This window comes from Perognathus longimembris, chromosome 2 (genome assembly GCF_023159225.1).
Source record: "Perognathus longimembris pacificus isolate PPM17 chromosome 2, ASM2315922v1, whole genome shotgun sequence".
Lineage (NCBI taxonomy): Eukaryota > Metazoa > Chordata > Mammalia > Rodentia > Heteromyidae > Perognathus > Perognathus longimembris.
Genome location: NC_063162.1, coordinates 133,869,346 through 133,891,537, shown reverse-complemented (window position 1 = coordinate 133,891,537; position 22,192 = coordinate 133,869,346). Strand labels below are relative to the sequence as shown.

At 40.1% G+C, this 22,192-nt stretch overlaps 1 protein-coding gene across 2 annotated transcripts in view; it reads left to right on the top strand.

Moving 5' to 3' along the window:
* The window catches only part of Grm8 (glutamate metabotropic receptor 8), a 688,307-nt gene that overhangs the window by 304,739 nt on the left and 361,376 nt on the right, over nucleotides 1-22,192 (top strand). The window contains exons 3-5 of one of the 2 annotated variants that reach the window (XM_048340161.1): nucleotides 2,412-2,547; nucleotides 3,373-3,527; nucleotides 4,628-4,765. In XM_048340161.1, coding sequence (XP_048196118.1) covers nucleotides 2,412-2,547; nucleotides 3,373-3,527; nucleotides 4,628-4,765 — 429 coding nt within the window. The remainder of the gene's footprint in view (nucleotides 1-2,411; nucleotides 2,548-3,372; nucleotides 3,528-4,627; nucleotides 4,766-22,192) is intronic. The other variant, XM_048340162.1, reaches the window with a different exon arrangement.

The window sequence follows — 22,192 nt, the reverse complement described above, 5'->3', positions numbered from 1 at the left end:
GTTCTCAAACTAGATAGCAAACTTTTAATACTACACCACTTGTCAATCACACATTGATTGCGTATATATTTAGTCTGATCAAGAACACTGAAGACCTATTACTAGATACTAGGCATGTCTTCTTTGCATGGCTACCTCAGTTTTTTTTTTCCTAAGACATAAAGATTATCATTGAACTCTCTTGTTTTTGAAATTTTAATAATTCTCATTGTTTTCAGGATACAGTCTAAATTATTTGATGTCTTAGTCTGTTCAGATTGCTACGACAAACTACCATGTGCAGTGTGGCTCTTAAGCAAAAGAAACTCATTTATCGTAGAAGTCCAAGATTAGGATGCCAGCACGGGTGGATTCTGGTGATGTCTCACTTCCTGATTCACATATAGCTGCTGCCTTTTGCTGTGTCTTTACAGAGTGAATGGTACCATGTAGCCCTCTGGGCTCTTTTTGAGCATGACACTAATCTCACTCGTGCAGGTTCAGTATGACTTTATAAAGATTCCACCTTCTAATATTATCACAAAGGGGACTGATTTTTAGTGTATGTGTATTTCTTTTTCTTTATGACAGTTCTGGGGAATAAGCTAAAGACACTTGCATGTTAGGCAAGTACTCTACCACTGAGCTACACCCCTAGATCTTTCATTTGCATATTCCAGCAAAATCATCTGACATGACTAATGAACTCATTCTAACTCTGGACCTGGTTTTCTTTCCAATCTCATCTTTAGTGACTATCAACCATAGGCTATCAAACTAGGTCCTTCTATACCTTGGACTCTGCCATAAACATCTTACGTTTCTTCCTATATGAATTTGTGTTTGTTCTTTAAAAGCCAGCTCTTTCAAGCACTTTTGTTATTTCTTCCCCTGTGTTCACATTCTTGGTACATTTTTTTCAACTCTATATTTAATTGCATGGTTTAGTAGATAGTCCTTATAATAATTTATTGGAATGCTTATCTCTTAGACTAGATTGTAACTCTTGGATTATACTGTGCATTCCCTGGGTTAGTCTGAATGCAAAATGTTTAAGAGCATCATATAATGGTTGGGTGACTAAAGATATTGTCAATTGTTTGGATGTAAAAATGCTTTTACTTACTGAAGTGGTTCTTCAAATGTTGATTTAATTCTCAGCTGACTAAAAGAAACTTGTTTAAATCATAATGCAATTGAAACCTATTCCTAATACTGGCTTCTTTTCTAGTATGAGAGTATGTTTTCTTTATGCTTCACAGCAACATGAAGGGACTTCTTTCTTCTTTTTTTACCCTAGCTTATGGGAGATCTTTCCTCAAGTTTTCTCTCATTACCTTAGAAGGAGAAGTCCACAGAAGAAATCCTCCCTCCCTCTCTCCCTCCCTGCCTCCCTCTCTCCTTTACTTCTTTCTTTTTTCCTTCCCTTTCTCTTTCTACCTCCCTCCTTTTCTTGCCTCCTTCTTTTCTCTTTTCTTCCTTCCCTTTTCATTCTTTTTTTCTTTCTTTTTGTTATGCTACTAAGATGTGATTGCTAGCAGGGTACTGGTGGCTCAAACCTGTAATCCCAGCTACTCAGAAGGCCAAGATCTGATTATCACAGTTAGAAGCCAGCCCAGGCAACAAAGTCTAGAAAATTCTTATCTCCAATAACTACCAAATAACGCACACACACACACACACACACACACACACACACACACACACACACACCCAGAAGTGGAGCTGTGACTCAAGTGGTGGAGTACTAGCTTTGAACAAAAAAACTTAGGGATAGAGCCCAGGTCCTTATTTCAAGCTCCAAGTCTGACAGAAAAAGGAAAAGAAGAAGAAGAAGAAAGATGTGGTTTCTGCCGTTTTTATTTCTGTGGTGAAGACATATGTAGCGTTGCATTTTGAGGATTGCATCTTTGTGTGTTGCCTGTCTTATAGCTTTGTAGAATGTTTGTCTTATACCATATCATTAGGGTGGTCCATGATACTCTTTCTTGCTGCGATCCTGTACACGATAAAGTGAAATTAGCTTTAAATAAGATCTACTAATAAATAAAAGCAACAAAAGGACCTTGCTACTTATTAAGTGTCTCATCTATCAATTTTCCTTTGGCTTACATCAAAGAAATCACCACAGGCCTCTTTCTTCCACTCTGACTCTTATCTCACATCTTAGGCAGGCTCCTTTCCTCCATATATCTGCAAATATGATGTTTAAACTTGAATACAAGCAACCAAACTCATATATTGATGAGTACTTGATTTCACTTCTTTAAATCTATACATTGTATTACACACAAACATACACACAAACATGATTACTTTGAGAATGTTTTGAGAAAAAAATGTACTATGCTGACTCCTGTGCTTTTATGAAGTCAAATTTTAAATAAATTCTCTTTCTGAATCACCTTTTTTTTAAAAAATGCATTCAATAGGTGGTGTTTGCATTGCTCAATCACAGAAAATCCCACGTGAACCAAGACCTGGCGAATTTGAAAAAATTATCAAACGCCTGCTAGAAACACCTAATGCTCGAGCAGTGATTATGTTTGCCAATGAAGATGACATCAGGTGCGGATTTACTTTCTTCTGTATATAGAATCATATTTGTCCTTCATCCTTTTGAAATATCTCCTGTGCATGTTCAATGTGAAATCTTGTGAGATTCCACCAGAATTACTAAATCCCTTTGCAATTACAAGCTGCCTTCTGCTAGAGACACAGGAGCCTCTGGTCTCCACGTCTTCAGTGTCTTTAGTGCAAAACCTTACTGAACAAGATGAGGTAAACAAGGATGATATAAACAGAGATGAAACAGGCTTAAGGATAAGGCTAACTAATGTGTGGTACAGTTGAAGTCCCTACTCTATTTCCTTTAGGAAATGATAAGACTCAGGCAGTTAGAATGATTGACTAATTGTTTACCTGTGACCTATTGAGTGTGTTTAATTTCATAAAGTGGTTGTCTTTGTTTGCTTCTATTGCTGTAATTAAATATCACAGACTGGGTAATTCATAAAGAAAACTTTATTGAGCTCTTAGTTCTGGAGGTCCAAGAGGGGCCTCCAGCTTCTGCTTGTCTGCTGAGCTCCTTCTTCAAGAGTCAAGACATGGAGGAGAACTTGATATGGCAAGAGCAGCTTCTTGCTCAGTCAGTCTTCACTCCTTGTAAAGCCATTAATGCCTTCCTGAAGGCTACATTCTCATGGCCTCATTGGATCCTAATTGCCTCCCAGGAAGCCCACCTCTGTGAAATTAGCCTATGACATTGGAGATTAACATATGATGTACATTTGTGAGATATAGTCAAGGCACAGCACTGGTATTATAACATGCATCATTGTACTGTTCTGTAATAAACGTGTCACATTTTCTTTCTTTTTTTAATTCTTCCAGGAGAATATTAGAAGCAGCAAAAAAATTAAACCAAAGTGGGCATTTTTTATGGATCGGCTCAGATAGCTGGGGATCCAAAATAGCACCCGTCTATCAACAGGAGCAGATTGCAGAAGGTGCTGTCACAATTTTGCCCAAAAGGGCATCGATTGATGGTAAGGATTTATTTTTTATTCCACCTGAACTAAAATACAAAGGCAAAAACTGGATATTAGAACAAAATGAAAGGTACTCATTATGGATGACTTTGAAGAGAAATGTTAGTTCTGATGACACAATTGTCCTCTCAATAGCTATCTAACATAGCATGTTTTAAAGACTATCCATTTGACTTTTGCTGTATGAAAAGGAACTATAGTTAGTATTTGATATTTCTGGGAATTGTATTTTAATTTTGCATATTTCCAAGGGCACATTTGAGGGTTACAGCATATTTGGAGGGAAAGGGCTTAATTAATAAAAACGAAATACATAATTCTTGGGCAGTACTATGATAAATAAATTTAATTGGAAAGATTTGGAGCAACTTAGAGGGAGAAAGAGAACAAAAGAAAGGAAGAAAGAAAGAATGAATGAATGAATGAAAATAAGAAAGAATAGGAAATATATCTTTTCCAATGGTATTGACAAGGACTAGAATTCCTACTTTTAACATTATCTTTTGGTGTAAGGCATTATTTCCAGACAATCTCCCTTCCACGAGGTGGTTATCTGGGAAAGATAATCTGTTAGCCTACTTACCCAAGCACAGATCTTTAGTGAATCAGATAAAAGTGAAACCTACAGGACAGATTCATTTTGAAGCGGGTAGAGACATTGGAAAGTTCTGGAATATTGATCCATGCCAAGAAGAGAGATTGAAGAAGAAGGAAAAAGAAGGATGACAAAAGAGGAAGTAGAAGAGGAGGAAACAAAAGAGGAGGAAGGAAGAGTCTGAGTTGGAATCCAACTATTACAAACCTTTAGCATGCAATATGAGGCCACTGCTTGCTGCCTGGAGGGCTCAGAGCACGGGAGAGGTTGTGAAGGATTGTGATAGCTACAGGACTCCCTGTTTTTCTCTGACTGTTCATTGATATTTGTTGGCTTTGCTGTGAATTCTTCTTTCTAGGTCACTGGTTCCTTCTTGATTGTTTTATATATTTGCTCCTGCAATTATTATAGCATAGTTTCTATTCAACATTCAGTTTGCAGACAGTTACATTTTGAATTTGAAAGAAAAATATCAAAATTATATCTTTCTTCTTTAAAATAGGATTCGACCGATATTTTAGAAGCCGGACTCTTGCCAATAATCGAAGAAATGTGTGGTTTGCAGAATTCTGGGAGGAGAATTTTGGATGCAAGTTAGGATCTCATGGAAAAAGGAACAGTCACATAAAGAAATGCACAGGTAGGGAGCCACTGGAATGTCCGTGGTGCATTTCTTCTGGCATTACCTGATAAATGCAGTGTTTTTTTCTGTGACTAATGACGAAGATATCTTCTATTTCCTATGGCTCTTGTTATAGTTTCTCAGCAGGGGTAAGCAGGCATGGATTATTCAATAAGTTTGTTTGTTTATTGGCTCTTTTAGTCAATCCACAAGCTATTTATTGACCCTGTACTAAATATGCAGCATTTCATTTGTCATTGAGTAGCATTTATTAACTACTGTGGGAAAAGTGCTTTATTAAATTTGTGGGGATATAGCCAAATAAGTAAGATGCAGTAATTTTCTTCAGGGGTTCAAAATGTAGGGAGTCTGATGGGTCACAAGTGCTTCTCACTTATATCCATATGTGTTCTTTATATACAATACTATTAGTTTCCAACGAGCACAGTAGCTATAACACAGCCCCTATACATTTTAATGCTTTTATTTTCTGTAGCACATTCTTAAAATAACAATGATATCCAAATATAAGTTGTATTTATTTTCAGATAATATGACTGCATGTGTACATAGAAGCAACTCTATAATTGTAAAACTTAGTAGTAAGCAAACCTAGCAAGATCAAAGAGGCAAGCTCAATATGAGCATCTATCTTTAACATAAATTCTAGAGATAAGCACATGTGAAGTGATAGGCAAGGAATACTGTTTATAAGTAAGCCAACACCGTTCTCCAAACATTAAGGTTGATTTTTAGCAAAGATGTATAAACCTTGTACACTAAAAGCTACAGATGTTGAATATAGGTAAGGTAAGGTTTTAGAAGCCATTCTTCTCTATCTTACCCCTCTCCCCTATGTTTCGGTATGTTCTTTCCCTCTGTTTCACTTCCTCTGAGGTGGTATGTTGAGTGGTAAAGCAGACATAGAATTGGAGGGAAGGCAGACATGTGGAGCATGGTGTCACACTGTAAAGGAATCTGACTTCAGGCTTCAGTACTAAATTCTGTACAGGAGCAGCTGTGTTGAGCATGGGGGCGTGACCCATGTTCTTTTGCTCACAGGACAGGAGACAGAGCTCTGTGAATCTAGAGTGAGAGTGAAGGAAGGGAGGTGGATGAGAAAGTGAATAGAAATAGGTCACATGCTGTGGGGCATGCCCAGATGCCTTAGCTGGCCCTGCCTGTTTCCCAGCCCTGAGGTCACATGTAGCTATTATGCCACAACCCGGAAAGGCAGTTCTAGCTGGGCCCGCCTCCAAGCCTTGGGACCATGTGTGGCCAAGATGGCGCCTGGTGGTGAACCCAGAGGCGGTCCTGTGGGCTGTGATGTAGAATTAGGCCGCCTCTTAGGATTGGTCCCTCAGCCCTCCACCCTTGACGGACAGCTAAGGCCTCCCTTCACAGTCCCTAGATAGGTGCACTTACACCCCTCCCCTTCCTGCTGATCTTTGACCTGATTGGCTCCTGTGTCTTATTTAATAGAAGGATCTACCTCAATAAAGCAAGACTTGCGCAGACATTTCTCCCCGACTGTGTCTAATTGTCCTCTGGGTGAGGGGAGGCTGAGTGCGGGCGGTCTGTTGACCCTTCTCCTTTCTTGGCCGGCCCCTGTCTGGGTGAGCTTCCCCATCTCTCCTGCAGGTCGGGAGAGCGCTGGGGGCTGAGACCCTGACAACATGCGGTCTTGAAGTTCTTTCTAGAAATTTCAGAATGGAGGAGTTTTTGCTTTAATACACGTATAGGAAAGGAAGAATGTGCTCAGATAACCGTTGAAAGGGAGAAGTTTTCAAAAATATCATTTTGTGGCATAAGCATGAGGAGGGCTGTGAGAAGTATAAAGAGGTCTGGGGCTCACTTGAAAGAAAAGGCAAACAGGTCTGTCCAGCAGCCCTGGTGATGGTCAGCTACCACCTGCACAAGTGCTGCAAAGAAGTGGGCCATACAGGACAGGTTCATAGGATGCTTTAGTGTTTTGTTTGTTTGTTTGTTTATTGTCTGGTTATGGTCCTGGGGCCTACACTCAGGTCCTAGGTTCTGCCCCTGAGCTTTTGTGCTCAAGGCTAGTGCTCTACCATTTGAGCCACAGCTCCATTTCTATTTTTATGGTGGTCAGTTGGAGACAAGGACTTTCCTGCCTGGACTTGCACCATGGTCCTCAGATCTCAGTCTCCTGAGTTGCTAGGACAACAGACATGAGCCATTGGTGCCTGGCTCAGCAAGTAAGCTTTATAGTACAAGTGAGAAGCTGACAGTGGGGCAGGGGATGGGTAAGAGATGGAGGTTTGTAATGATGTATTTCTGTCTGGGAGGTCGAGAAAGTGATGATGTAATCCAACAGAATCAAGGGCTTGATTTGGTCCAATACAGCCCCATGGAATTGCCCAGTAGGTGGCAGCATAAGGTCTGGGACCCTACAATGTATTCACTAGACATTCAAATTAGGGAGTCATAGAGGGAGATTTGTGAGTTAAAGGCCAGGATTAGAGAAGCAGTTGCCACCAGAGATTAAGAAAAAATGTAGAGTTTTGATGGAAGAGTCACGAGGAGAAAGCCAGAAAAGAAACAATGGTGGTCTTGAAGGGGGTGTGGGGGAGATGAGCTGAAAGTCAGGTCATCTCAGTCCCCAGCTGAGAGGCTGGGCTGACAGGCCAAGGGCTGTTGCTGTGCCAGAGTTGTGACTGAGGCAGAAGTGGGAGAGGTGCACCTAAACACTGAGGGATTCAACACAAACAGAAGGAAAGAAGTAGAATATGCTGTTTCATGAAGTTTGGAAAATAAAAGGAGGTAGCTACGACTTGAAAAAGAAGCAAAGAAAAAGCATGTGTAAGCATGATTGCAGATAAAACAGAAGAAAAGAAACTCTTAGAAGAGAATAGAGAGCCAGTGTTTCTGGAACTCTTGAAGAGATCCAAGACAAGGCATGAAGAAGAGGGGCCTACTTTCAAAGAACAGATCTTGTTTGATGAAGAAGATAAATAAACACACTTGTAATGGGAAGGGGGAAATTTCATGATTAGGTGTAAAATGTGGACATAGTAAGGAAATTCAGAAAATGGATATTCAAGATAAAAAATCTAAAACCTCATGGACAAGGCATTTGATAACAGGAAGTAGTGTTGCAAGAACCTCCAAAACGAGGGGAGAGAAGGTGGGTTTGCAGCGCAAAGTCACAGAGTAGGGCACAGTAGGCAGGTGTTTAGAGTGAAGAGGTCTGGCTAATTGAAGAGTATGATATGTATTAAGAAACAACAGAAAATAAAGAGGGGCTAGTTTCTAGAAGGTTTAGGAGGAGAGTTTATGCACAGTAATGTATGGTTTTCATTGAGATATTTTTATGTTGTGCTTAATTTTGAATTCTAAACATTATTGTTTGGTCTTCAACAAATCCAAATATTACTGCTTAGGCAGTAGTAATAAAATTGTACAAGGTTATGAAATATATGTGTGTGTGTGTGCATATGCTTGTATTTGTCTAACTTCCTACTAGTTATACAATCATATAATGTTTCAATAGATTGTTTTCAGAACTTGTGTTTTTCAAGGAAGTTGAATTATGTAGGTACATGTTTAGCATCACTGATGTAAATCATATACTGGATACTTATTTCCAAAAACTATGGTAAGTAAATAAGTCAGGCCAAGAGTGACATAGGATTCACGTTTGCCCTTGTATAAGTGAGGTTTAACATACAAACTTGAAGGAAATATATTGGATGGTATGCAAGTGTATACAAATGTACTAACTGAAATAAGGTAGATCCAAGGGAGATCTCAAATAATGCAATTCCTCAGAAAGCCAAAATCAAGTTCAGTAAAGTGAAACACTAGGAAACAGGTACTTGAAAGGGATAGAGTGGTGCCAAAGGGAAAGGAGTAGATGAATGAAGAGAAGAGTGGGAGAATGCAGACAAAAATCCAATGTATATTCTCCAAAATTAAGAAGACTGGGGGACAGGGTGGATAGGGGAGAGATGGGAGAGAATGTTGAGAGGGGTGATGTTGATCAAGATATACTATATTCATAAACTGCTTTGTTAAATGGCAACTCCTTTGTACAACTACTTAAAGACTACTTTTGCATTGTGTGGGAGGGGCAAACTCACCCTTAGGGATCTGGGTTAGTAAGCATTTCTGTGTAAATCCCATTGTGGGGGATACTAAAATAACTTCTTGGGTAGAAAGCAAAAGCAAATAAATAATGAAATGTTCTGATTTAGTTTTTATTTTTAGAGAAAGAATAACCCATACAAGTTTCCAAATGGTAAGAAAAGTCATTTGTGCCTCAAATTATTGACACACTCAGATTTCATTTCTGTTTAGGGGCAAGAGGGAAGAAGATCTAGCATATTCCTGGTCAAATATACTTAAGAGGAAAAGTTTATAATATATTTGTAAGTAGAGGGGACTATGGTTTGAAAATTGTTTTTAAAGATGGCTTTAACATAGTCCTATTTGCTGAGTGCTGGTGCCAATTATCCTAGTTACTCAGGAGGCTGAGATCTGAGGATCCCAGTTTGAAGTTAGCCAGGGCAGCAAAGTGCATTAGACTCTTAACCCAATTAAGTACCAAAAAGTTGGTAATAAAAGTGTGGATCAAATGGTAGAGCACCAACCTTGAGAGGAAAAGCTAAGGGATAATGCATAGGCCCTGAATTCAAGCCCTAGTATTGGCATAGACAGACAGACACACACATGTTTTTCTTTAACAAAGAATGAGAGAAAAACCAAAGAACCCTGAGAGCAGTTGTAGAGCATTATCTGTGGGCTAAAGGTGCTGGGTAAAATTTCACATTAGATAGTGGTAATCTAAACACAGTTATTTGCTTCCATTGAAGGTGATACTGGCAATATACTTACATGGATAAAAAGAATAATTCCCAGCAGTGTAGGGCTTCTGTCTTATTAATTTTCAGGAGACAGAATATTTTCCAGCAGTGAGGAGCATCTTCTTTCTACCATTAATTCAGTTCCAACAGTTTTCTGGTATGATTTTCCCCTGCAACCACCACCCCCATCCTCCTTCTCATGAAAGCTGTGCTAGCATGGCCCAATTTTGATATGCTGGCCAAATTCCAAGTGAGGTAATTCCTATCATCCACTTAGCTATTTATGTAGTTATTATTGCTTCTGAGAGCTGCTGAGTTCTGAAAACTACCACTACTTAATCCTACTTAAAATTCCCTTTGTCTTTCTCCAGAACAGAAAAAGGGCTCTTTTATACTTGTTATCAGGAGTGATGGCTGTTATTTTATAGATAGAGAGCTGACCTCTCTCTCTCCCTCCTACTCCTATTCTACTCTCAGCCGTAAAGCTTTCTACTCCTCAAAAGCCAGACACCACAGACTCCTTTGAGATGAGCATCTTCATCAGCTGCCTTCACACATTTTGTACAAATGTGTTTCTCCTGTAGTCTCCTGCCTCAACTCTTTCCTGTTTCCCTCCATTGCCTCCTCTTTTTCTCTCTTCCTATCTTTTCCTCTCATTTGATATTATTTTGTCCAGCAGTGGAGATTTTCTTCAGAGATATTGTTTGACTCATTGAATGACGGACATTCCCACTTTTTGCCTTCTCATTTAAGGACTCAGTGGTAAATATTGCAGAGATCTTCCCACAGCTGTTTGAACAAAAGCAGGGTCCTCTCAGGACACACTATGTTTTTGCCTTGATTTCTCCACCAGGAATTATAATTCGCTCTTTCTTGCCAAAACAGTGTCTATGTGTGTTGGTGCATGTTGTAATTCTAGAACTTGAGAGGCTGAGGTGAGACATTTGTGTGTTCAGGACTATACAACATAGGAAGACATAACATAGCGAGGCCTACATAACATAGTGAGAACTTTTTTTCCAAAGAAGAAAACACACACACACACACACACACACACACACACACACACACACACACACACAGCATACATAAGGCAAAGAATAAGACTGAATCCTTTAAACAACCCAATAAATCCAATCAGTTCCATAAACTACCTTACAATCATGCTTTCACTTGTTGATTCATTTGAATAACCCGCCATGTGCTAGTCAAATGCTTTGTAGCTGTAGAGATAAACAACAGAACCTCCCTGCCCCCCTAGGAGCTCACAGAGATCTACACACTTGTCTCTTTGGCTCTGAAGTGCTTTCCTTGTCTGCTAGGTTTTAATCTTCAGCCAGGGGATGGGAGCCCTGCAGCTTAGTCTGCATACAGCTGACACTCAGATACTAAATGGTAGTGAGCATATGCTACACGAAATGGCCTATTGATTCTTATTTATGATGATAGAAATAGTGGTAATGGAAAAAGCAATGCCCAAATATGTTTCTTCCCACAAACAAGCAATACTGTCAGTGAACCAAATAGCAGGCTCAATAATTAGCTCTTGGAAAGTCTGGTCAGTTTATTTTCTAGTGCCAGAGTAACTGGGTCACTTTTTCAGGTACAGCTACCTCTCAGTATTCCTTCCTTTGGCTCTGAAAGGGCATGCTAGGAGAAAGCTCTCCCTCATTTGCCCCTAACTCATGAGGCCCTTGAGAATGAATTGGGTGGTTAGCATGAGGGACAGATTTCTACAATTTGGTCTGGTGGTTCAGAATGAAATAATATCAGGATGTTCTTTCCAGAATTTAAATGTGTTCTGGCATTCCTATTTGTCCTTTGTCTAGAGTAGCACTCTGACAGGGAAAATGAGTTTACATTAGCACTCTGAGGTGGCCAAAACTCCCAATGACTTCTCTCTGCCATTTCGTAGGTGCCATATTGAATTCCACTAGGTGCATCTGAGATGAGAAAACAGGCATTGATTTCAGACACATTAGATTTTAGGATTTAGAGCCAGAATACAAGATCAAAATCATGCTCTAGTCTTCTGGATGTGGAAATTAGAAACCAGAGAAGTGAATTATTAAAAACAATCACACTGTTATTCTTAAAGATGCAACTAGAACCCTGGTGTCTTTTATTTGAATTTGTCCTTGACCTTTACAATCTCGGTTTATTTCATTATTTGCTTATTTCACAATTTTGCCATATAGGTGCCAAATACTTTTTGTTTGCTCTTTCTAATGCTTTATGTGTGACACAATGCATTGTAGGATTTGAATACCACCAGCTATAAAGTGGAATAAAATAATAACTTATTGGCTGTGGTCTAAACTTACACAAAATAGTAAACATTTTAATATTCCTCCTATTGATTTTCAATTACATGTGTGGTTTTTCCTAGTGAGTCTGAGAAAGCACAAACCTTTTTATATAGTTTTCTCCTTCCCTGCCACTTATGAGTAGAAATAGTATTACATTTAGGTAAGAAAAAAACAACAAAGAAGGAAAAATTACAACTTGTAAGTTTCTATTACAACTTATAAGCTTCTATAATTCAAAGTCCAGTGGCACTGAGATAAAGTAATTTACTTTGCTAAATTATAGTTATTTCACTCATATATTCCATATAAAAGCAAACCTATTGCCTGACATAGATGGCTCACTCCTGTAATCCTAGCTACTCAAGAGGCTGAAATCTGAGGATTATAATTCAAAGCCAGCCCAGACAGGAAAGTCCCTGAGTCTCTCATCTCCAATTAACCACCAAAAATAAAAATAAAACCCCAAACAGAAGTGGATCTGTAGCTTACTTGGTAGAGCACAAGCCTGAGAACAGAGGCTCAATGATAGCACCCAGGCTCGGAGTTCAAGTCCCAGGACTGGCACCAAAAGAAATAAAAGCAATTTGAGGACAGCATCTCTAGAACTTTAGTGTGCCAAAATCACTCAAGCACCATGTTAAGATGAAGATTTTGACTTTGTTGGTCTGGCACAAGGCCTTCTATATATTCTCAACAGTACCCAGGTGATCTGAGCCATACATCAAGTAAAGGGAAAATGAGAGTTAGTTTGTAATGATACCAGTAGCTTCTGAAGTTTAATTAGCAGGATAAATAATCAGCTTGTACTAATGATTACTGATAAACTCAAGCTGCCTTACAGAGGATCATGGAAATAAAACTGAGTGTAAATCATCAAATGCAAAAAAAAAAAAAGTGCAATCAGGAGCTTGTGTTGTATATACCCACTCCAATAAGTGTTTTTGATCATTAAAGTGTAAAGATACAGTAATATGTGTATGTGTTGTCTTATAAGGAAAGCTTAATTGCTAAATTTAAAGAAAAGTATACAGATGCACCTGCATCTTTAAAATATGCAAGTAGATTATAGTTTGCCATGTCAACAGCCAAAAATATTCTGAAAATTTAAACTGTACTTTCAACTATGTAGCGTGAAAGAGCCAGGGTCTCATGCTTTTGCCTGGGCAGATGTTGGACTGCAGTTTTCCTGCCTTTAGCACCCAAATACCTGGGAGACTGTTTATCTTAATGGTTCAATTTTTCAGAAATTGCATTCTATCTGGCCTAGGAGAGTTGCCAAAGACAACTGAAGAGGGTAGTTCTGGAGTCTGATTTGATGTCAGATTCTTTTCTTGTCCTTGTCTTGCTCTGAAGGCCTCTTCCCACATAGGGCTGAGTTGTCCTTACCCATTCCACTCTTTTCTCTGGTACAATGGCCTGTTTCTCAATGGTTATCCAAGGTTAAATATTCTATGCGAATCTCTGTGACTCTTTAGGGAGTCACATTGATTTTCTTGATCTGGAAACACTAATTCTGTTGGTTTTGAAAGCAATTTGAGTAAATTTCAAGAATACATTAAAGTTCACACTTTTTTAGACAATAACTCAAAACAGAACAATATCCATTCTGTAAAATGCTCATGAATTTAAGTCTTAGAATTCCTTTCTGCAAAACAACAGATTTTGGCATTATGGGCATAATTGAGTGCTGAATGTTAACTGGGTGTTTTCTGGAATATTATACTGAACAAATAAAAAATGGAAAAGAGAAAGATAGGTAATAAAAATGCCAGCTGAGTATTTTTGAAAACCATAGTAAGGCTTAGACAAATATGGATGGCAGAGAGTAGAAAACAAGAATTGTCATTCCTTCAATTGTAATTAAACACTAGGTGAGAGATGGATTCATTCAAACCAAGCCAAACACAAGAAATGAATATGTAGATGGCTTAGTATTGGGAAAATTTAATATCCTTACTCCCCCCTAAAAGTACAAGCAGATGAAATACTATGTATTAATTATATGACAAAGGAAGTATTTTTAATAAAGTTTTTTCCCTAGGTTTTTTTTTAAACCCATGAGATTTGAGAGAGTGCTTTTGTTATTGTGACAGTAAAGTAAAAGAGAATTAAGCTAAACTCCTATACACATGTCTAAACAAAGCAGCTAACTAGCTAGCTGAGCAAAGAGCCAAAAATGTTAGGGTAAAGGAGACCAAAAACAAAGTATTGTCTAAGTTTACAATGGTTATTTGAGAAAACATCTGAAAGGAAAATTATCCCAGAAAAACCACAGACCATAGACGAAGTCATGTAGAGCAAAAGAGTTTATTGCCAGCAGGGCTGGCAAGGTCAAATTCCCACAGAGTAGTAAGGGAAAATGGTGCTGGAGCTCTCTCTCAGGGGGTCTTTATAACTTCATGCAACAAGTTGGGAGGCTCTTCACCTGCCCCTCAGGTATCATCAGCCAAGGGCAGAGTCACATTGCCAAAGGGCAGATCTTATGTCTGGGCCAGGGGCATTCTATGAGCTTCTATTCCTCCCTTGGTTGTTTATTATGGGCAGTACCAGGCAGGGGGTGTGAACGGAGGTCTTTTCTTCTCGATCTACTTCCTGATGAAAGGGGGTGAGGTAGTCAGAAAAGGAAAAAAAAAGGGGGGGAGGGGGCGGCACTGTCCAAGTTGGCTGAGATTATGGCTGTCATAGAGATGTTATTCATCCACTATGGGATCCTCTGGATCCTCGGTGACTGGAGGGAGGCTAGGTCCCAACTTTCTCCGTAGAGACAGGGGTCCAGTTGGCTCGCAGGTGTATGAGGGTGGATCAGATAGGTGACGTTTGACGTGATGGATATGAATCCGGTGCGGATGTCCCTTAACCTGTACAGCTGTAGGAGTAGAGAGAGTTACTGGATAAGGCCCTTCCCACTTTGAGGAAAGCTTGTTTAAAATCTGTTTGCAGGACCGGTTGGCACGTTCCACCTTCCCTGAGGACGGAGGGTGGTAGGGAATATGGAAGTGCCAGGAGCTGTTTAGAGACTTAGCCAAGAGCTGGGTTACAGAGGAGATGAATTCCGGGCTGTTGTCCATCTGGATGGAGGCTGGCAGGCCAAAGCGGGGAATTATTTCCTGCAAGAGAGGTCCCAGGAACAAGTTTAGAGTGGAGGAAAGAGAAAGCCTCTACGTAGCTGGTCTCCATTAGCTTGCCCGAATGCTTGCAGAAGTTGGAGAGATCCCGTATAACATCAGGATTCAGAGTCCCTATTAATGAGCCCTATGGACTGATTGTCCAGTGAATATTTGGGCCAGATTTCATTGCATAATCATATAAGCTCTTCGGGGTCAATATCAGACTTGAGTTTTAGAACTTTTAGGTTGTCTAAAAGACAGCCCAGGGGAGAGTCCTGAGGAATGTTAGATTGTGCCCCTCCCATGGTCAGTGGTTAGCTGAGGAGTCAATACCAAGCATCCTCAGTATTACTCTGGTCAGCTGAAATGTAGGAAACAATAAGCAGTGTGGTCGTTACTCCATTGCTGTGTCTCGGACTGAGCTCAGATGCTACGGTTGCCTGGAGTGGGGCTCAGAACTTGGCGCCAAGGTTTTTTTCTGTTCTCTTTGTGTGGCTCTGAAGCTTTCTAGTGTGGGCCGTGGCCCTATGGTAAATGGGAAAATCAGATCTGAGCCCCTGGTTAGATGATCACTTACCCTGGGTGTGATGGCAAATTTGCCACTGTTGAATGAAGGAAAGTGTTCAGTCAAAAGGAAGCCAGCTTGGCGGTCTTCTGGGTTGGTTTAGGAATGCGGGCTAGGTCTGGGAGGCAGCTTGGACCCCCCCAAAAATGGGGAAGCTAATCCACCAGGGAACCTATCCCGGGTTTGGCACCAATGAAAGGAAAATTATCCCAGAAAACCACAGACCATAGATGAAGTTACGTAGAGCAAAAGAGTTTATTGCCAGCAGAGCTGGCAAGGCCAAGTTCCCACAGAGGAATAAAGGAAAATGACACTGGAGTCTCTCTCAGGGGGGTCTTTATACCTTCATGCAACTAAGGTGGGAGGGGCTCCTCCTGCCCCTCAGATATCATCAGCCAAAGGCGGAGTCACATTGCCAAAGGCGGAGTCACATTGCCAAAGGTCAGATATTATGTTTGGGCTGGGGGCATTCTATGAGCTTACAACATCCTGAAGAATCTTGATTTTTTTTGGTTACCAGAAACACTTGATAAATTCTATATTGTTGTAAACATCTCCCCTCAAGAAGTATATGCTTTATAAAAACACAATAGTTAGAAAATGCAATAATTAGTATTTAGGTTACTTATATACCTTTAGAATTTAACATAAACTTAGTGCTATTTGTCTTTCAAATGAATTAACTGGTCAATAATGTTGACCAGTTACATTGATATAGTACATGGTGCCTAGTTTAGTGTGAACTCTCTCTCTCCTCTCTCTCTCTCTGTGTTTGTGTTTGTGTGTGTGTGTGTGTGTGTGTGTGTGCACTGACTAGGTAGTCATTTTTGCTTGATTGCTAGGTACTTTACCACTTGAGTCATATTCCCATTCCTATTGTTTTTATTTTTTTCCTATTGTTTTTAGGTTCCTTTCTTCTTTTTTGTTTGTTTGTTTGTTTTTCTTTCTGTCAGTCATGGGGCTTGAACTTGGGCCTGAGCACTGTCCCTGAGCTCTTTTGCTCAAGGCTAGCTCTCTATCTCTTGGGAAAAAGCACCATTCCAGATTTTTGACTGGTTAGCTGGAGATAAGAGTCTCCTGGGGACTTTTCTGGCCCAGGCTGGCTTCCAACTGCAATCCTCAGATCTCAGCCTCCTGAGTAGCTAGGTGTTGGGACCTCAAGGATCCCTTTTCCCCTATCTCCCGGGGAAATGCCTGAAGCCCAGAAACTATGAAAGAGCACTCGGCCTTGTCCTCCACCAGCAGAAGGCCAAGGCGTACCCTCATGGGTTACGCTAAGTTGAGGAAAGGTTGCTGATGTCTACCCCCCGCCGCCTGCCCCCCTCACCCCGCGTCCCCTCATGTTTCAGGAGCGGCGGCGCAAGAAGACATCAAAGGAGATGCCTGGATGTTTGAATGGATCTCAAAGGATTTAATTGGGAGGGGGTTTATATAGCGGTAATGGTGGGAAAGGAGGGGGACTGGCCAAAGGGCCAGTCATAGGCTAAAGACCGTGTCCATCAGGTGATGTCATGAAACTTCCTTTGTGGGCTGGACAACCCCTATCATGGTGGCATGCACGTGTTTGCCTCCCCCAGGGGCGGGGTCTTCTCTTCCGGTTGAGGCCGGAAGGAGTGACTAGCTTTAACACTGTCCCAGGGCTGGGGGAAGGGCAGCATCTCGGGAGCTCTTGTTGTCCTTCCCTAATTAAGGCCCAAACTGAGTCCCCAACAGCTAGGATTACAGATGTGAGCCACTGGTGCCTAGCTGTGTTTTCAGGTTTGTTTTTAAGATGAGATCTTGTGTTTTTACCTGAGCAGATCCTTAGACTACAATTCTCCTATCTCTGTAGGCAAAGCAGCTGTGATTATAGGTATATGTTACTATGCTGCCTACCTTGATTTTGAAATAGTTTCTCTCTAACTTTTGCCTGAACTGGTCTTAAACAATGATCCTTTTATCTTAGCTTTCTGTGTAGCTGGTATTGTAGGTGTGGGCCACAATTCACATTAAAATATTACACTTATATTATTTAAGGAGATGACACGTTGTGTTCATACTACTTCTAGCAAGGTAACCGAATGGTGGAAAGGTCACTTGGAAAATATGAGAACATATTAAGAACATGTTCACTTATTTAGTGTAGGCATGTTTATTTACTGGTTTGTTGCCTTATCCTTCAAGAACATAGATTTCATAAGGGAAGAGACCTTTTGTTTCACTGTTGTTTCCAGTGTTTTAGATGGAATTTGGCGCAAATGGACTTCCTTGAGATATTCATGAGTCTCTTATACTATTCAATTCAGCTTTTATTTACTATCTGGATTTTCCCCAGGACTGTCTAGTCAGCATCAGTAGCATATCACTGAACCAAAAAGAAATGGGTCTTATTTTTACAGACAATGGGAAAGTAAGCCAAATCCTTGTAATGAAATACAATATGGACATATACCAGGGACAACTCATTAATATAGGATAAGGGAAAAGAGAGACATGATTTATGTTGAGATTAAAACAAGAAAAAAATTAGGTAAGCTGAAGAACTTATTGTAGAATTATTTCAGGCAGAGGACAAAACAGGGACCAGGAGACAGAGAAGAGAGCAGTGAAGGGAACTGAGCAAGTTCAATATTGCTGTTGGGCAGAGTTGCTAGGGGAATAGGGGAGAAGGAAGAGCAGGAAATGCAAGATTTTGTATGCTTCACAAGGGAGCTGAAATCTGTTTTGAAAGGCAATGAACAGGCACTAAAGGGTTTTAAGCAGATTGGTGACATAATCGGATTTCCATTTTAGAAAGATTATTCTGGCTGTCGTGTGAAGGATACATGGGAGAGGCGTGACACTGGGCTGGGAGAAGGGGCACACAGAGGTTTCAGTCGTTCCTCTAAAGATCGTGGTAGCCTGAGAGACAGAATACTTTTTAAGAGATATACGCGTAGTTAACTGTGATGTATTTAGGTAGAGGACAGATGAATCATGGGTAATACCGGGAAGACTAAAATGGGAAAGCAAGTTGGTGATTGAAAAACTATCCCCAATATAATGAATGATTAATGGAGGAGGGAAAGAGGAAGATGAATTTGTTCATGGCACACTGAATTTAAGGAACCTATGAGACATAAGAGATGCCGAAGTCTGAGATGTAGTCATTTATATGACTTTGAAGCTGATCAAAGAGGTCTTTGTACAAATGAAGATGATCATCATTAGATGATAAATAGGACCACATGAGAGAGAACCAACAAATGAACTGATATCAAATGGCAGAAGGCCCAAGGCAGAGCCTGTAGGAAGTTAGCCTTTAGGGGTTGTTTAAAGGAGTAGACTTCCCTCATGCAATTTCTCTGATATTTATCTTTAAGGGGTAGCAGAGCAGCAGCCCTAGCTTGGTGCTATCACCTAGATGCCTCTGTGATAACTCTGTAGCCATGACTGATAGGCTTAAAGTGAGAACTTGACCAAAGCTACATCATCAGATAACTTCCAATGAGTATTTAAAATAACATTGAAAAGAGGGAAGATCAGTCTCTTTTGGAAGTAGGTGGGTTTGAGACGGTCAGATAATGTGTTTCCAGAAAAATGGAGCCAAAAGAATAATATTAACTGAGGACAGAATGGAAGTGATCAATGTGAAGAGTTTGAACTATCATCAAGCCTTTAATCATGCCCTTACTTGCAGGTATGTGAGATAGTTCAAGGGTCTTCTGATTTAAGTTTTTTCATCCTTAACAAGCAACCTTGAGTCCACACACATGATAATGGTGTTTGACATACAGGATGCTTGGGAAGATCAAAGGTATGCATAACCATTGACTACTTACTACACAGGGTATATAATCAACACTACTGATCCAATGGAAATTTCCCTTTCCTTTATGTCAGCCCTAGCTAGTAGAACTTACTGCATTATCCAATAGAGTAGCCATTAATTACATGTGACTCTTGATTCCTTGAAATGTGGCTAGTATAAAGTATGGAGCAAGTATACATATATAGCGTGTGTGTGTGTTTGTGTGTGTGTGTGTGTGTGTGTGTGTGTGTGTGTTGGTCCTAATGCCTGGGTGCTATCCCTGAGCTGTTTTACTTAAAGCTAGTCTTCGGGGCTGGGGATATAGCCTAGTGGCAAGAGTGCCTGCCTCGGATACACGAGGCCCTAGGTTCGATTCCCCAGCACCACATATGCAGAAAACGGCCAGAAGCGGCGCTGTGGCTCAAGTGGCAGAGTGCTAGCCTTGAGCGGGAAGAAGCCAGGGACAGTGCTCAGGCCCTGAGTCCAAGGCCCAGGACTGGCCAAAAAAAAAAAAAAAAAAAGCTAGTCTTCTACCACTAGAGCCACAGCTCCACTACTGGGTTTTTTTGGCGGTTAATTGGTGATAAGAGTCATGTGCCCTCCTGCCTCGGCTAGCTTCAAACCACAATCCTTAGACCTCATGGTAATAGACCTGAGCTTCCAGTAACCAGTTCTGATTTTTAAATTATTACTTAATTATATCTATAACTGTAAATAACCAGGCAAGGCTGGTGGCAAGCATATGAACAACAGAAGTCAAGGTTCACAGACTTGTAGAACACTTTAGTTTCAGCATAATGTGATATAAGTTAATCCTGGTTGGTTTCCCTGCTGGCCAGTTCAGTTTCACTGAAAGACTAGTTGGCAAAACAGTTCTAATCAATGAAAAGTTGAGAAAGTCTCTCAGAACCCTTTGAAAGGGAGTGTGGCTATTGTGACATTTGTAATTGGTGGCTGGACTTGCAATGGCGAAATCATGCTGAGGACAGCAGGATAGACAAGAGGCAGGAAACTTAGCCCCTGCTTTGACCCTCTGAACCTCTCACTTTACCAGCTCTGGAAAGACCTTTATTATATATGATGATAATACATTCTCCCAGTTTTAAAGCCATTTTACATTGGAGGTCTTATTGGCTGCAGTTGAAAATATGGGTACCTCCCTCGTACATACATTATAATTAAGTGGAAATGATTTATTTGACATAACAAAAACATGACTCATTTTGAGAAGATATGAAAACATTTAAATAAAATTATTTTTCTAGCAAAATTAAAACCTTGAAATAAACCTGTACATGAATACTTATAACACTGACAAAGCTATTGATAATTTAAGTGGATTCACTACTGATTGTTTAAATTTGACCTGCCAGTCAGTAAACACAAAATGTAATTTGCTTTATGAAAATTAAAATGATATACAGATTTTGGCTTATATAAAAACACATGCATACTGTAGTTTCATATAAGTTTCAAAATTATAAAACATTATAATTATACATTATTAGTGGATATCCTTTAGCTTATCAAAATAATCCATTTCTGGGTTCCTTTAATCAAAATGTGTTTTAGTCTATCAAAACAAAAAAAAAGTGGTGCCAATCCTAGGCCTTGAACTCAGGGCCTGGGTGTTAACCTTCAGCTTTTTTGCTCAGAAACATTGAGCCACTTCTTTGGCTCTGCCACTTGAGCCATAGCTCCAATTTTGCCTTTTTGGTGGTTAATTAGAGAAAAATCTCATGTTTTTTTTTTGTGGTATGGGCTAGCTTTGAATCTTGGTCCTCAGATCTCTGCTCCAGAGAAGCTAGGATTTCATGTGTGAGACACTGGTTCCCAGTTCTATGAAAATATTTTGCAGGTGGTGGTGGAGTGCCGCTTACCACCCAGGAAGACAATAATTCAGCTAGTGTTTTTATTTCAAGTGCAGGTGGAAATATGTGAAACTGCTGGCAACTTTATCAACTAGATCATGAAGCTTAAGTGGAGTGTTCTCTGTTTAGCAAAATCCCAGCCTTATTGGTAACAACCTCTAGTATTCTTACTAAATTATGTATTTTTTTGTTTTGATATTTTGAGAGTGATGATGGTGGCTATTATTAGTGTAAGTGCACTGGTCATAAAGACCACCCAGATTGCTCTGTTTCCCATGGATGTTATCAAAATTTGACATGGCTAAAACATAAACCTTAAATGTGTAGCTCACATTGCTTTCAGAAATGGCATTTTTCTCTTTTATGCTTCTCCCTATCCCTTAACACGGGCTGACATGAGATACAGATACTGTCTTGAGAAAAGGTAGTATTCTGTTGAATGGCTGTTGTCCTTTCGACCATGTATCGCATCCCATTAAAGCCATGTGCTTACATCACTTTGGGTATATGGTTAAAATTGTAGACATTCAGTTAGGAAAATGGTGAATACTTTTTATTAACGACAGTCATCTGGGCTTGAATTCTCCTTTTGTTCATGGCCCATGAACACAAGAATTTTCTCTGTTCATGCTACAAAGGGTAGGAATATGCTCTACTTGTGTTTCTACCCAGATTTCTCCCGGAAAGAAAGCAGGCAATGTTAGCTAAGCTATGAGATGGGAGCAGTAGTCAGCTCTTTGCCAAGACAGATCCAAGACTCCAAATGTGCCAACTCAGCAGACCCCAGAGAGATGATCTAAAACCTGAAAAATGCTCCGGCTTCCATCAGGGTTGGAGATAATTTAAATAAAGCCCAAATACTACTAGCTAACAGAATCAGAGGACATTAGAGGAGGAAGGAAACTTAGAGGTCATTGTCCCCAATGTCTTCCCTAGCTTCACCTCCCAGCTGATGTGAAATGAGGACAGGGAGGACACAGAAACATTTTGGTTTCACT